At 45.8% G+C, this 17,279-nt stretch overlaps 1 protein-coding gene across 1 annotated transcript in view; it reads left to right on the plus strand.

The window, feature by feature from the left end:
• Window positions 1-17,279, plus strand: part of LOC124619521 (transcription factor AP-2-beta) — a 336,149-nt gene that overhangs the window by 236,981 nt on the left and 81,889 nt on the right. Inside the window, exon 4 of the mRNA XM_047145969.1 lies at window positions 6,867-7,068. Coding sequence (XP_047001925.1) covers window positions 6,867-7,068 — 202 coding nt within the window. The remainder of the gene's footprint in view (window positions 1-6,866; window positions 7,069-17,279) is intronic.

Raw genomic sequence — 17,279 nt, forward strand, 5'->3', positions numbered from 1 at the left:
ACTACTTTAAGCGTCTCATTTCCTAATCTAATTCCCGCAGAATCACCCGACTTAATTCGCCTACATTCCATTATCCTCGTTTTGGTTTTGTTGATGTTCATCTTATATCCTCCTTTCAAGACACTGTCCATTCCGTTCAGCTGCTCTTCCAGGTCCTTTGCTGTCTCTGACAGAATTACAACGTCATCCGTGAACCTCAAAGTTTTTATTTCTTCTCCGTGGATTTTAATTCCTACTCCGAATTCTTCCTTTGTTTCCTTCACTGCTTGCTCAATATACAGATTGAAAAACATCGGGGGTAGGCTACAACCCTGTCTCACTTCCTTCCCAACCACCGCTTGCCTTTCAAGCCCCTCGACTCTTATAACTGTCTTCTGGTTTCTGTACAAATTGTAAATAGCCTTTCGCTCCCTGTATTTTACCCCTGCCACCTTCAGGATTTGAAAGAGAGTGCTTCAGTCAATATTGTCAAAATCTTTCTCTAAGCCTGCAAATGCCAGAAACGTAGATTTGACTTTTCATAATCTATTTTCTAAGATAAGTCGTAGGGTCAGTATTGCCTCACGTTTTCCAACATTTCTACGGAATCCAAACTGAAGCCGCCCGGGGTGGCCGAGCGGTTCTAGGCGCTACAGTCTGGAACCGCACGACCGCTACGGTCGCAGGTTCGAATCCTGCCTCGGGCATGGATGTGTGTGATGTCCTTAGGTTAGTTAGGTTTAAGTGGTTCTAAGTTCTAGAGGACTGATGACCACAGCAGTTGAGTCCCATAGTGCTTAGAGCCATTTTTTAAAATCCAAACTGATCTTCCCCGAGGTCGGCTTCTACTAGTTTTTCCATTCGTCTGTAAAAAATTCGTGTTAATATTTTGCAGCCGTGGCTTATGAAACTGATAGTTCGGTAATTTTCACATATGTGAACACCTGCTTTCTTTGGGATTGGAATTACTGTATTCTTCTTGAAGTCTGAGGGTATTTCGCCTGTCTCATACATCTTGCTCACCAGGTGGTAGAGTTTTGTTAGGCGTGGTTCTCCCAAGGCAGTCAGTAGTTCTAATGGAATGTTGTCATCAATTTAGTACTGGAGGGAAATAAGTGGGTGTCTGTGTGTGGAGGGAGGGGGGGTGGAGGGGGACTGGGAAATGAGTACAGTAAGCAGATTCAGAAGGATGTGGGTTGGAGCAGTTGTTCTGAGATGGAGATGCTCGCACAGGATGCAGTAGCACGGAGAGCTGCATCAATCCAGTCTTCGGACTCAAGACCACAACAACAATAATGTATAGTTTAACAAGAGCAGGGGATGGATGTGGGATGGGGGGGGGGGGAGGGTGGTTGCTGAAGGCACACAACTCCGTCTTAGTCTCTTCTCAGTTGCTGCCTCTGCTCCACGTCCTCCTTCTGCTCTTGTAGCGGCAGCCAGCAAACCTGGGCTGTGCGTTTGTCCAGAACGAGCGTCCAACACAGCGGCTGCCGCAGAGATATATTACGCCGTTAACGAGCCCCGCCGGCCGGCTTGCCGCCTTCTCTCAGCGGGGCTCCCCCTGCGTCGCTCCCAGACACCGAGCGCCGGCGGTCAGCCACCCATCGCGTATGCTCGTGTTCAGCCGCGCCGCCGGCGATCACAGGCGCGGGCGTGGGCGCCGGCCGCAGGAAGTTCGCACAGTGCGTAACGGCGCCGCGCACAACAGAAGACGGCAGCAGCTTCCTCCGACCGAGGCGGCCGCGTCTTGCGAAAGCGGCAGCCAATGACCGCCGCTTTCCGGTTTATCCGGCAGCAAATTGACCCGGTGCAATAAACACCCCGCCCGGCAATTAACCGGCACCAGGAGCGGCGTTCTACATTTTGAGGAGGCTGCTGCCCGCGAGCATTAAGGGAGATGACCTCTTACTGATACTATCCCGGTTTTCCCTCATTTCTGGACGAGAACCTGTTCCGCAGAGCGTTCCGCAACCTTCTCTTACGAATTTCTACGGCTTGACCAATGACGTAGTGCGTAGTGGAGAACGCCCCTTTCTGTCTATTTTTTTTAATTTTATTTTATTTAAAAAAATTGTCCAGGTGTTAGTGGGACTCGCGCATTTAGGGTTCCGTACAAACATAATTATGTACACAGACAGTTAATCCACTCCGGGAACGAGGATATTGATTTTTGTCTGTATTGGCACTCACACTGGCAAAATATCGGTCCCGGGCATACCAAAATTCGCCGGCCGTTGAGGCCGAGCGGTTCTAGGCGCTACAGTCTGCAATCGCGCGACTGTTACGGTCGGAGGTTCGAATCCTGCCTCAGGCATGGATTTGTGTGATGTCCTTGGGTTAGTTAGGTTTAAGTAGTTCCAAGTCTAGGGGACTGATGACCTCAGATGTTAAGTCTTATAGTGCTTAGAGTCAAACAGTTTAGACAAGAACAGAATGGAAGCTTTTGAAACGTGATGACACAGAAGAATGCTAAAGATTAAAGGGGTAGATCACGTGACTAATAAGGAGATACTGAATACAATTAGAGAGAAGAGGAATTTGTGGCACAACATGACAGGCGAAGGGATTCAATGGTAGGACACGTTCTGAGGCATCGAGGGATCACCAGTGTAGTACCGGTGGAAGCGTGGAGGGTAAAAGTAGTAGAGGGAGATTGGTTCAAATGGCTCTGAGCACTATGGGACTTAACATCTGAGGTCATCAGTCCCCTAGAGCTTAGAACTACTTAAACCTAACTAACCTAAGGACATCACACACATCCATGCCCGAGGCAGGATTCGAACTTGCGACCGTAGCAGTCGCGCGGTTGCGGACTGCAGCGCCTAGAACCGCTCGGCCACCGCGGTCGGCTAGTAGAGGGAGACCAAGAGATGAATACACCAAGCAGATTCAGAAGCATGTAGGTTGCAGTAGTTACTCGGGGATGAAGAGGCTTGCACAGGATAGAGCAGCATGGAGAGCTGCATCAAACCAGTCTCAGGACTGAGGACCACAACAGCAACGGGCTATCCTGTGGACTGTTTTGTTCTTATAAGCGACAGTGTAACTCTTGCTTCTTGTTGTGCGTCTTTGTTCACCTGTGCTTCTGTGCGTGTTCTGTGTATTTATGTTCTGAATGTCTGTGTGTTTTTTGGTTGTGTATAAGGGCCCGCATCTCGTGGTCGTGCGGTGGCGTTCTCGCTTCCCACGCCCGTGCTCCCGAGTTCGATTCCCGGCGGGGTCAGGGATTTTCTCTGCCTCGTGATGGCTGGGTGTTGCGTGCTGTCCTTAGGTTAGTTAGGTTTAAGTAGTTCTAAGTTCTAGGGGACTGATGACCATAGATGTTAAGTCCCATAGTGCTCAGAGCCATTTGAACCATTGTGTATAAGGCATCCCTTTAATTATTTTTTTTATTTTCTGATTCGCTTTGTCTCCAATGTTTGTGTCGTACTCATTCTCTGCAGCTATTCGTTTGATTACCCATTATTCATTTCTGTTGTTGTCTTCACTAAGTGGAGTGTTATTCAGGCTGTGAAGTCGGTCTGCTTATTAAAAGGAAGTTTTGGATATTTGTGGTAAGGTCTTATGGGACCAAACTGCTGAGGTCATCGGTCCCTAAGCTTACACACTACTTAATCTAACTTAAACTAACTTACGCTAAGGACGACACACACACCCATGCTCGAGAGAGGACTCGAACCTCCGACGGGGGGAACAGCACGGACCGTGACAAGACGCCTTGCACTGCGCCTCTACCCCGCGCGGCTCATTAAAAGGCGTTTAGTCGACAAATAAAGTTTGCAAATGAGTAGTAGTGTCAACAGAAAGGAGCACAGACGCACGTGTAACACCAGTCCGAGTTGCAAGCCGTTGGAGTATATATATATATATATGCAAAGTGACTAAATCTTTCCGATTCCACGCCGTGCTTGATAATGAAAACCACAGCTGACGACAACTGTGCGTCGCTGAGTCAGATAATATCCAAGACGTATCCAGCGCAGGAAAAATTTCTAAACGACACACATTTGCGTCATCAGCGCCGCCAAGGAGTCAGCATTTAAAAAGCTCCACTGCCGTAAATGTTCTCTGCCTTTTTACCGCCTTTCCGGTGAGACTTTCTAGAACGGCAGGGGAAAAAAATAACAGCATCAAGATAGTAAGAATTGTGTTGGAATAAAACGGCGTTTCGCTGCAAAGCATACACTGAAGCAAACACTCACGCCCTTAAATGGAGCACAGAAAGAGATTCGGACGGGTTTCTCGTTTAGTACTTCCATCAAGCGCGGCGCGCGTTGGCTCCGATATATTTTCCTCGCCAGTGGTCGCAGCCGTAAACTGAAGCAAAGCTTTCCAGGGAAATCTTAATCTCGGGACAGGTTGGCAGCGAGAGCAGGCAGAGTCTGCTGCTGGGCGTGTTGCTTCCTGTTTGTTCTGGGCGCAGTAATCCCCGGTCTCATTGTGTGTGAGTGTGTGTGTTTCCTGCCTAGAGATGCTGTCGGCCAGGTCTGCTCAGCGTTCACCATTAGGTCGACATCCGCCGCACCGTTAACGAGATAAATCGAGGCTGCCGGAACTGTGAGTCGCATAGAGCAGGCCTCCCACCGCCACGGGAAAACGGTAGTGTGACCCCTTGGGAGACGGATTGCCTAGATGATGACGCTACAGCAATCTGCAATTACCTGGCAAACTCGAGGATGTAGCGCGCATAAGCTTAATTTTATCCGGTCTACTCCGCTTACCGATTACCTCACGTTAACGAGAAACTGCAACATATTCGTCGATAGCGATAATGTAAATGTCGTGTACTGTGGCATTCATACGTGTGCAGTTGAAAGTGGTATGACACTATACACACAAATATGTGTGTGTGTGTGTGGGGGGGGGGGGGACTATCTTCGACAGCTTTCCTTCCATCGTGTGTAGCGGCAACAACGAAATGCAGAGGAGGCGATGTTAGAGTAAGAGGGCGTTTTACGTGATTGGGGTGCGGTCTCCTCATCGTGCTTAAGAAAACGCTAAATGCGGAAGGCTAAGAACACATTTTATCGTATTGTGTAATGGTCGACTACGTTTTATCTGCAAAAGTGTTGTTCATCCGTAAAGGCGACCGCATGTATGACACTAGCGCAATCAGTTCTTCAGTACTGCTAGAGTGTTTGGGATCCATATCAAGCCGGATTAAAGGAAGACATCGAAGCAGTTCACAGGTAGGCTATTAGATTTGTTACCGGTAGGTTCGAACAGCACGCAGTATTACGGAGATGTTTAAGGAAGTCAAATGGGAATACAAAATTATTAAGTCTCTCTTGACCACTTGCTTACATACTGCCTATTGACTTGAGTTCCTGTTTCTTCGGCCGTGCCGCGCGGGATTAGCCGAGCGGTCTCTGGCGCTGCAGTCATGGACTGTGCGGCTGGTCCCGGCGGAGGTTCGAGTCCTCCCTCGGGCATGAGTGTGTGTGTTTGTTCAAAATGGTTCAAATGGCTCTGAGCACTATGGGACTGAACATCTGTGGTCATTAGTCCCCTAGAACTTAGAACTACTTAAACCTAACTAACCTAAGGACATCACACACATCCATGCCCGAGGCAGGATTCGAACCTGCGACCGTAGCAGTCGCGCGGTTCCGGACTGAGCGCCTAGAACCACGAGACCACCGCGGCCGGCCGTGGGTTTGTTGTTAGTATAATTTAGGTTAAGTAGTGTGTAAGCTTAGGGACTGATGACCTTAGCAGTTAAGTCCCATAAGATTTCACACACACTTGAACCTTTTTTTTCTTCGGACGTGTGTGTGTGATGCTTTTTCCGACGTTTCGACAGCACGAGTGGCTGGCATTGTCAAAGCTTCAACCTCCACTACCAGCAATGGAAGGTTAAGTCCTGACAATCCCAGCCACTCGTACTGACAAAATATCAGAAAAATCATCAAACAAATGTCGGCCGAACAACCCGAGACAGAAGCCGACAGGCAGTTTGTGAAATGTGTATCTCTGGAGGTAAGGGGACTTTTTTTCGAGGATCACTGTTGAGAAAATTTAGACAACTGGCATCTGAGGCTGATAACTGTATGAATTTACTGCCGCCGACATACATTTCGCGTAAGGATCACGAAGATAAAATATGAAAAACTAGCACTCAAACAGAGGCATGTTGACAGTCTTTTTTCCCTTGTTCTTTTTGCGAATGGAGCAGGAAAGGAAGTGTCTAGTGGTGGTTCCCCTTATTCCGCCTCAGTTACACTATGTCGACGATTGCTGCGCAAACATCGTCTCCACGTGCGCGTACACCATAATTACTCCACCATGCAGACATTTGGGGTTACACTCGTCCGGTAGTAGACGTTCCCGCTGGGCTCCGAACCGCGCAATAACCCGGGGTTCGCTGTGGGGCGTCGATGGGGTGGTTCGACTACTGTGGCCTTCTGTGGGGTTGTGAATCACTGAGAGCTACTGCGGGACGAAGCCTCTCCGTCGTTTCTGGGTCCCCGGTTCAGTACACAATACACAACTTCGAGCTCCCGCTATTGCAGTGGTAAGATCCTAAGGGACCAACTGATGAGATCGTCGGTTCTTAGCCTTTCACACTACTGAGGACAACACACCGATGCCCGAGGGATGACTCGAACCTCCGACGGGGAGAGCCGCGCGAACCGTGTCAAGGCACCCTAGACCGCGCGGTCCAACTATTGTAATAGAACTACAGGTTGCTGACAGTAACTTATAAGCTCTTAGTTCACTCTACAATGTCTGTAGCTGCTTCGTGGGCAATTATTTTATATTTTGCACAAACGGCGTTTGTGGGACGCACTGATGAGTGCTGGACGCCGCCTTTTCTCGGTAAGTGGTGTGTGGGTTGGCAGACGCGAAGCGAGAGATTTTCGCTGATCGCGTGTGTTTGTTGGCAGGCATGAAGCCGCGCAGCGAGGGTGGCAAAGACGTGGTGCTGTCGTCGGCGTCGGCGCCGTCGGACGTGTTCTGCAGCGTGCCGGGCCGGCTGTCGCTGCTCAGCTCCACCTCCAAGTACAAGGTCACCGTCGGCGAGGTCCAGCGCCGCCTCAGCCCGCCCGAGTGCCTCAACGCCTCGCTGCTCGGCGGTGTGTTGCGCAGGTAACTGCTCACCTCTTGTCCACTGTCTGAGTATGCAGACCCTGTCTGCATTTCTCCCTCCTGCCTTAAAGTTCCTAGCTCTCCGACCGCCTCTCTGTAGGTCTTCAACACCAAACAGTTTCAGTAGACTCTAGGATGTGGTATGCCCTTGTCTTCCTCCAACCTGTGAACTGACTTAGCCAGTTATAAGAGGACCTACCGTTTAACCACCGAGTAAGTTGCAACGTGTGCGCAATTTACTGATGAAATGATTGATCTTCGATAACGATAGAAACTGAAGAAATTAATAAAAAATTTTGCCATGGCAGGGACTCGAACCTGGTTCTACTGCTTGCTAGGCAGATGTGCTAACCATTACAGCACTGTAGCAGTATTGTTAACACACTTGCATGGACTACTCTAGTACAATGCCCTATGTAACACAAATTTCAATTCATACGATAGTGCAGTTGCCGTGTTATTTCCATTTACGATGCAAAGTTCCTTTGGGCATGCATGCATGTCCAAAGAAACTTTGCGTCGTAAATCGAAATAACACCGCAACTGCACTATCGTATTTATCTGCCGATAGCGGGCAAGCTACTTTCAAGTAAATTGTCTCACATGTACGGGAATATACATAATGGATGTAAGAGTACAGGTTGTAGACGCATGGTTGACAACAAATGGAAGTTTGGGTCCGACTGCGGGTCCTGCACAGGTAGCCAAATGTTAAGGCGACCGCTCGCGATAAGCGGGAAATCCCGGTTTGAGACCCAGTCTGGCAAAAACTTTCGTTGTTGTCAGGCCATTCTACAGCTGAAACTTCTTGGCAGATTAAAACTGTGTGCCGGACCGAGACTCGAACTCGGTACCTTTGCCTTTCGCGCATGCCTAAGCCATATCTCCACAATATCCTTTCTTTGAGGAGTGCTAGTTCTGCAAGGTTCGCAGGAGAGCTTCTGTAAAGTTTGGAAGGTAGGAGACGAGGTACTGGCAGAAGTAAAGCTGTGAGGATGGGCCGTGAGTCGTGCTTGGGTTGCTCAGGTGGCAGAGCACTTGGCCGCGAAGGGCAAACGTCCCGAGTTAGAGTCTCGGTCCGGCACACAGTTTTAATCTGTCAGGAAGTTTCATATCAGCGCACACTCCGCTGCAGAGTGAAAATCTCATTCTGAATTCTACAGCTGATGGTTGTCCATATTAGCAATTACAAAAACGTTTAATGAACTTCAGTTCACGCCTTCAGCCCATTTTCCCCTTCTTACATCGTCAATATTGTTAGGGAGGTCATCGAACTAGTGTAGTCCATGCAAAAGTATTAGGCATATTCCTACGGTGGTGTAATGGTTAGCACAGCTGCCTAGTAAGGAGAAGATTTGGGTTCAAGTCCCAGCTGTGGCAGAAATGTTAATTCATTTCATCCACTTCTATCCTTATCGAAGATAAAGTTGAGACTCGTACGTCTCAAGGAAATTGTAACTCCACGGGATCAATAAATTGATTTAGTTGTCCTCTTTGTTACACTTCCATGTCATCAGATCAAAAGGACTCCTGCAGATCTTCCGCTCTCCAGTCGTAGCAGCACCGGAGATCAGCCCTACAGGTGTTTCCGCCATAAAAATTAAGATGATAATGGACAGTGGGATGGCCATAAACTCAAAAAAGACAAGTAATATAGTTGTGGGATACGATAATCATTTTTTTGTCGAAACCCTTTCGTTGGCCCCGTTTGCTTCCTAAAATGTAATTAGAAAATGTGTTTCTGCCTTGAACTAAACAATTTTTCTTGTTTCACTATCCATACCGGTTTCGGAGAAGTTTCTCCATCTTCAGTGCGCCTTATTTATTATTTGTTGAACAATATAAAGCAGTTTCGCATTATCGTGTTTACCAGTTTCTTGAGAGTATAGTATTGGCATTACTATGAGTACTGACGGAAATATTAACATCAAGAATAAATATATACCTTACACATACTAATGTCCATAAATCTGTTTGGTATTTCCAGCACAGCTACAATATTTCCTTCCAATATGTACGTAATTTCTCACAACTTTTTAAAGCCTAATATGATATTATCGTTTCTTCTTTCTTTCTATTGCACTACTGTCGTCATATTATGTTGTTTTGTGAAAAAAGATTCGCTATTCGCTTTGTTTACAAAACAACATAATATAACGACAGTAGTGAACAGAAAGAAAAACCGATAATATCATAGCTCTTAAAATGTTGTGCGGAATTGCGTACAAAAACGCAATAATAAAAGCTTATTAACTGCAGATGACATACTGGAAGGCAATAATTATAGCTGTACTGCATATACTAAACAGACTTGTTAATATCAATATGTATAAGGCATATATTTATTCTTCACGTCAGTATTTCTGTCAGGAGCTGTAATAATGCAAATACCAGAATCTCTAAAAATTGGTAAATATCTTAATGCGTAAATTCTTGTACACCGTTCAACAAATGATAAATAAAATCCAATGAAAATGGAGAAACTTCTCCTAAACATGTATTCGTAGTAAAAAGAAGAGAAAAATTGTGTTTGCTCAAGGTTGGAACACATTTCCTTATTACGTATGTGGAATGTGAATGCACAAAGTTTTCTAAAACAGTTTTAAAGGCTATGTAGCCTTGTTACAGCGTGGGACGTCAGTCCACAATTCTGTATTACTTGTTGGATAGCCAGACCACCAGCGGAAATGAAATTAAGGTGGGAAAACAGTCGAACATGAGATGCACATCCATCGCCCAGAGATTCTTACCTAGTGGGACATAAAATCATCAGAAACATACAGGAGAAATGGTTGCTGACCATGAGAGACGATAGATTCGGATACATAGTGCGACGCCTCTTACAGCATTAGCATAGGCGAGTTATCTGCATGCAGTTCACAAGGCAAGCTGCGAGATCCCAGAAGTCAAGGTCGGCGTGTACAACCACGGCGCGAGCAGAACCCTGTCGAAGTCATTTTACACCCGACTGATTCCAAAGTAGTGGAAACCAGTTCATGTTAACTACAGATGGCAGCGACTTCGACACTAATGAATTGACAACAGTGTCACGTACATGCAATGAAATGGCGTCCGTCTAAAGTCTGCCTGAGAATGGACTCGGACAGCAGGTATCCGTGCTTTTATTATCACGGAGAAACCACAGTGGAGTGCCTACTTCGGAAAAAAAAGCACCAGTTCTGGGGGCAGAGGGGGCGCGAACAACACTGGCTCACCGTTCTATCGGGTTTGGATCGGAAAAGCAGGGGAAGTCGCCCAGTGTTCAAGTTGGCCATTCTGCGGTGGCGCCAGTAGGGTGAATCCCGCAAAAGATCCATCTTCTCCTATGTGGCGTGTCTGCTTTGCGAATTTGAACACATCGGCTCTGTCTTTTACCAGTTTAAGCAACCTTGTGGCTGTCTGGTGTTAAAAGTAATACCCCCACCATCCGATGGTTCCGCATCTAGACAATACATTGGTAGGTTCAGAAGGTCGAAGAAAACTGGCATTATTATTGGTATTTGCTGATTAAGTTCACCGACTTGTTCAATATTCACTTAATTGGCTTGTGATTACTGTCACTCAAAACGTCATTTTTCCCTCTGTGTGGTTTCGTGGTTGAAAACATTATTGGTCAGTTAACTAATTACTCTTCCTTTGCAACGGACGGGACTGTACAATCGCTGAGGCCTCTCCACGTGTAGGTAATACATCGCAGAAATGCCTCAGGTTTACAAAATTAAAGAAGCAGTAAATGAGAGGAAAAATCTTTGAATCCTAAATCTTTGAATTTATACTGATCCACCAAAAACATTCTTAACTATTGTCTTAATCAACTGACTTTTTATTTTCATCCAAATAATTGAATCCAATCTTCACAAACGAGACTTACAAATCATAGTGATTCTCGGCTTCCCACAAACATTTCACATCGCCTCAATATATTGATAAGCAGTCGATCATACTATAAAATAGCTATTACCCATTAATTTCGAGAATATCTCCCACCTCTAATACCAATGGTACACAAATGAACGATTCTCAAAACCTTGGACTTTTTCCTTTTGCGGGCAAGTGCTCTACTTAGTGAACTACCCAGGTACGACTCGAGATCCAACCTCAGAACTTTACTTCCGCCAGTAGTTGTTGCCTCACGTTGCAAACTTCCTTTAGTAGTGGGAGTCCCGCAAGGTATGTCGGACAACGTCTGCGAAGTTTGGAAGGTAGGAGAAGAGGTAATGGTCGAGATGCGAGAACGAGTCATGGGTCGTCCTTGTATAGTTCAGTCGGTAGAGCATTTGCCCACAAAAGGCGAAGGCCCAAGATTCGAGTCCCGGGCTGGCACGCAGTATTAATCAAATGGTTCAAATGGCTCTGAGCACTATGGGACTCAACATCTGAGGTCATCAGTCCCCTAGAACTTAGAACTACTGAAACCTAACTAACCTAAGGACATCACACACATCCATGCCCGAGGCAGGATTCGAACCTGCGACCGTAGCGGTCACGCGGTTCCAAACTGAAGCGCCTAGAATCGCACAGCCACACCGGCCGGCAGTACTAATCTGCCAGGAAGTTTCATACAGCGCACGTCCGCTGCACAGTGAAAAATAATTCATCATAGAAATGTTTTCTTTCTCAACGGAGAAACCCGAACTTCTTAGGAAACACACCGGCATATTTCCACGCATTACATATCAACAAAAAAAAAACCTCTTACCTTTGGACGAAAACGAGTGTGTACTTCTAATTTTTTTATTATCTTTCCTTTTATTTTCTATATTTGATGCTGTTCTGCTTGTTTTCCTATCTTGCGGTACTCTTATAATGTGTGCGTAACTATTACACGCAACATTGTCATCTGCAGTGTGAGGAAGAGAAAGCCGACCCGGAACTTATTTCCTGCACCTTAAGATAGGCAACCAAATGTACATCACCTGTCACAGGTCAATGGTACATTAACATATAATAAGTCTTGGTGATGACGTAGGCGTTGTCGGTAGGCTGCGTATTCCGGGAATCTTATGACGCCTTCAACTGAACGCATAAGGCGTAAACAAGCGCACCCAGTCGGTTGATTCTGTGCGTTCACAGCAATAGTTCCTCGGCCCTCCCGCAGCGTCTGAGGCAATACAGACAGGCGCGGACAGTCTCTTATTTCGCGTTATACACTATTTCTATATATTTTCTCTATCCCAATATCGTTTTGCTGGGACGATGCTACATAGTGGCGCAGAATACTTGCTAAAACATCCCGATACACTACATGCTAAAAGTCTTCCACAGCCTTCTTTCCCCAGATATACTTTTTTCTATTTCTTCATGACGTACTTTATCTCTCCACTTAACTTTTTATGTTCTTCGATAGCCCCACATTGCAAGTCCTTCGAGATTCTTCTCCTCCAGATTTCCGCTAATCTTTGTTTCACTTCCTGGACCCTTTTACTATGATAGTGACATAAATTTTCCAAAACATTATGACCACCTGCTTAACAACCTGTTCGTCCGTCTCTGGAACGAGATACGCCACTGAGTCTGCGTATCAGGGATCCGACAGTTTTTTGGTAGGTTTATGAAGGTATGTGGCATTAGATGTCTAAGCAAATGTCATGTAGATGATGATGATGTTTGGTTTGTGGGGCGCGGTGATCAGCACCCGTACAAATTCCCAACCTTTGTTCAGTCCAATCTCGCCACTTTCAGGAATAATGATGAAATGATGAGGACAACACAAACACCCAGTCATCTCGAGGCAGGTTTAATTCCTGACGCCGCTGGGAATCGAACCCGGTACCGCGTGCTCGGAAAGCGAGAACGCGACCACGAGACCAGGAGCTGCGGACAAATGTCATTCGCGTAAATAATGGGCCGCTAATTTGCGCCCGATAGCGACCCACATGGGTTCCATGGGATTTACATCAGCCTAATTTGGTCGCCCAGACATCAACGTGAGTTCACTATAATGCTCCTCGAACCACTGTAGCACGGTTCTGACTCCGAGTCACGGACAATTACACTTGCGAAAGATGACATCGCCGTCGGCGAAGACATTAAGTATGAAGGGATGCAGGAGGTTCGCAGCTGTCGGCGTGTCTTCGATTACTACCACACGCCCCACGCAAGCGCAGGAGAATGTCTGCCATAGCATAATACTGCCTCCCACCAGCCTTCGTCCATGGGGCGCAGCATGTTTCGAACTGCCGTTCACCTCGACGGCGGCGTTTGTGGAGACGACCATCGATCTAGAGTGTTAGTTTCACTGTCCTATATCTTTCCGTAGATTCTCACGACAGTAGCACGTGAACATTCGATCAGCTTCGCCGTTTTCGAGACATTACTTCACAAGCTCTGCGTAATAATAACCTCTCCTTTGTGAAAGTAGCTTATCTCAATGGATTTCCCCATTTGCAGCCCATATCTCCCCTTACATACTTTTGTTACTGCGTCACGTGTCCGCAACGCCATCTGGCGGCATACAACGTCGCAGTGGGCAGTGTCCATAATGTTTTGGTTTATCAGTGTGTGTGTCCCACGACAGGTTATCAGCGTTTCATAAGCTGACTGCGCAAAAGTTACAAAATATATAGAAAAACGACGCATATTAGCGGGTGGAGCATCTTGCCAAGCTTAGAGTCGTTATACACGCAATAGCATAGTTGCATTAAGGGTGAGACGCGTCAGAACATGCGGACTAATTATCCACCCCGCATTATAGCATCGAATAGCTCGCACCTGCAGGCAGGATACTCAGTGGAAAAATTTGCAAAGCAGGCTGCTGTAGAGCCTTTCTGTACAACTCGAGCCAATGAATTCTACGCTCATACTGACGTTTGCTGCGCCACAATAAGTCCCCATACTGAACGCTTGTAAAATGAGTTAAGAACTTAGAGAGAAGCTCTACCCACTATCAGTGTGTTTTGTGCAATGTCTTGTAAGTCTTGTGCAGTCGCCTTCCGAAACCCTGGAGCTACTTGCGATCAACCCCTTATGTGCCTCAACTCACTTCCACATTAGAAAACGAAACTGAGGGAAATAATATTTCGTATTGTTATATGATGTTAACTGAAATGACCCTTTTTTTCAGCATCTGCTCAATTTTCTGCAAACTTTTAAAACATGTTCGACGTCAACACTTCTTCCTGAATGGCGTAGCACAAATATATGGATGTCCTGAATGCTTAAAAGTTTATGTCCCAGAACAGCACATATTTTCGTTCGTCATCTGTTGTGGTCTTCAGTCCTGAGACTGGTTTGATGCAGCTCTCCATGCTACCCTATCCTGTGCAAGTTTCTTCATCTCCCAGTACCTACTCCAACCTACATCCTTCTGAATCTGCTTAGTGTATTCATCTATTGGTCTCCCTCTACGATTTTTACCCTCCACGCTGCCCTCCATTTCTAAATTGGTGATCCCTTGATGCCTCAGAACATGTCCTACCAACCGATCCCTTCTTCTAGTCAAGTTGTGCCACAAACTCCTCTTCTCCCCAATTCTATTCAATACCTCCTCATTAGTTATGTGATCTACCCATATAATCTTCAGCATTCTTCTGTCGCACCACATTTCGAAAGCTTCTATTCTCTTCTTGTCCAAACTATTTATCGTCCATGTTTCACTTCCATACATGGCTACACTCCATACAAATACTTTCCGAAACGACTTCCTTACAGTTAAATCTATACTCGACGTTAACAAATTTCTCTTCTTCAGAAACGCTTTCCTTGCCATTGCCAATCTACATTTCATATCCTCTCTACTTCGACCATCATCAGTTATTTTACTCCCCAAACAGCAAAACTCCTTTACTACTTTAAGTGTCTCATTTCCAAATCTAATTCCCTCAGCATCACCCGACTTAATTCGACTACATTCCATTATCCTCGTTTTGCTTTTGTTGATGTTAATCTTATATCCTCCTTTCAAGACACTGTCCATTCCGTTCAACTGCTCTTGCAAGTCCTTTGCTGTCTCTGGCAGAATTACAATGTCATCGGCGAACCTCAAAGTTTTTATTTCTTCTCCACGGATTTTAATACCTACTCCGAATTTGTCCTTTTTTTCTTTACTGCTTGCTCAATATAGCGATTAAATAACATCGGGGAGAGGCTACAAGCCTGTCTCACTCCCTTCCCAATCACTGCTTCCCTTTCATATCCCTCGACTCTTATAACTGCCATCTGGTTTCTGTAAAAATTGTAAATAGCCTTTCGTTCCCTGTATTTTACCTCTGCCACCTTCAGAATTTGAAAGAGAGTATTCCAGTCAACATTGTCAAAAGCTTTCTCTATGTCTCATCTATCTGATCGGAATTCATTTATATAATTTCGTGTAACTGCATCTAACTCCAGTCACTCCATCGGAGTGAATGTAATTTAACTGAGAAATCAAAAACGTTAACAGTCTATTGTTGATGTCAACATTTTGCCTTGTAACCAGAAGCAAAGCGATGAAGAACGGAGTCTTGTATACAAAGTAGCCCTGGAACGCCCCACGTGCTGTAATGACTCGGCAGAAGAATCCACGTGTTCCTAGACGCTTCTATGGTACCGTAGATATGCCGAACCGGTGTGGTGGGCCACCCGCGAGTTTCGGCCCATCAGCGGTAGCGACTCATCAAGCGGACGTAAAAGCACGTTCTGGGCTTAATGGCGGTTGCGCGTCGGAAGTCAATTACTGGGCTCTCGATTCAATTCAACCGAGACTCTGGCCACCGCGAATGTTCCTTAACCTCTCTCGCATTGGCAGCGAAGAGGAGCCGTTTCACTTTTAAACCCACATCACAGCGTAATTTCCCATTTTCAATTAGCTTCAAACCTAACACAGATAATCACAAAACCATGTAGAGGTGCATATTTTGGCCGCAATGGATCGACTCATTTTGCGAGACTTCATCAGTTACTCGAATAGGATTCATCCTTCGTCCGGTTAAGAACCCTATTTTTCGATTGTCGGTAGCGTGGCTGAAACCGGAATCTGCAGATGGAGGCTTGATCGCCAGCGGGACAACAACCAAGTGCTTCTGAAGTAATCCATCGATTTACAGTACGTCCCACATATCGGCCACAATTAAAGGCCTTTCCTCTAAGATGTTCACTGGAGCCTACTTGAAACGAAAATGTTTTGTAGCAGTTAATCCAGCGGTCTTTGGGGATTAGCTCAAACACAAGGACTTTACAGAGAAGGTTGAAAACAAGCCCCGAACCTGTGGCATTGAGGTGTTTATAGCGCAATGTTGGAATTGTATTATCAGTAATGTAAGTGTTCCATGACGCTAAAAGTCATTCCAAGCACTGCTACATGCTGGGCACGACTCCTGTATCCGAAAGTTGTCACTTTCCGATACTATCAGTGCCGTAGCTGCAGGGAATGATAACTGGCTGGTCTGGTTCCTTCTCCACCAAAAATGAGTACACCTCCGTTATAAAGTTTGCAAAAGGACAGAAGATAGCTATGATTCAAATTCAGCGTCACCCTTCTCTAGAACGTGCGTTGACCATAAAAAGGAAGCAGAAAATTTATTTATGATGCAGTTAATTTCGCAGATGTGATTAAAAAGTCCATCATTAAGAGCGTAGAGGACAGCTGACCCCTTATCAGTGGCGGTCTTCTGAAAAAGGTGCGGCAGTTTTCCCATGGGGAGTTATTACGTACCATTTTCTGGCATTTGCAGCCATGTCTCTAACATACGTCGATCCTGGAAATAGCTACTAAACATGGATGCTTCGGATGTCACCATATCGTATCGCCGCCACACTATACCGTATCGTTAGCATGTTCTGATACTGGTTCATCCTTACGTTACACCACCACCATCGTCATTCTTAAAAGGCAAAGCATTGTCAATGAAACCATCATTTTCCACTGTCTCTTGACAAATACACCATTTAGTCGCTACTGCTGCAGTTTCATTCCATTGATTATACTTTGCGGTACCAGTATGGAAGATCTAGGTCCTGTCTCTTGAGTTTGCTTCCAGGAATTTTCCTTTCTAATCGTAAGATCTTTATGAAGTTATTATGTATATTTGGATGCCCTACTAATTTACTTTTCCTTGGATTATTACCACAGTAGTGCCTTTTTTTGTTTTTCATTAGGTATTTGCTCAGCGAATTTTGTTCCAGTTGTCCAGCGTGGTGTATGATTGTGATGGGTCGATTACCTAAAGTGAGAGTGTCCGCACGTTTCAACACTGCAGGAGTCACAGCTGTGTGAGGCCGGCCGGCACGTGGGA

Source organism: Schistocerca americana, chromosome 6, assembly GCF_021461395.2.
Source record: "Schistocerca americana isolate TAMUIC-IGC-003095 chromosome 6, iqSchAmer2.1, whole genome shotgun sequence".
NCBI classification, from domain to species: Eukaryota; Metazoa; Arthropoda; class Insecta; order Orthoptera; family Acrididae; genus Schistocerca; species Schistocerca americana.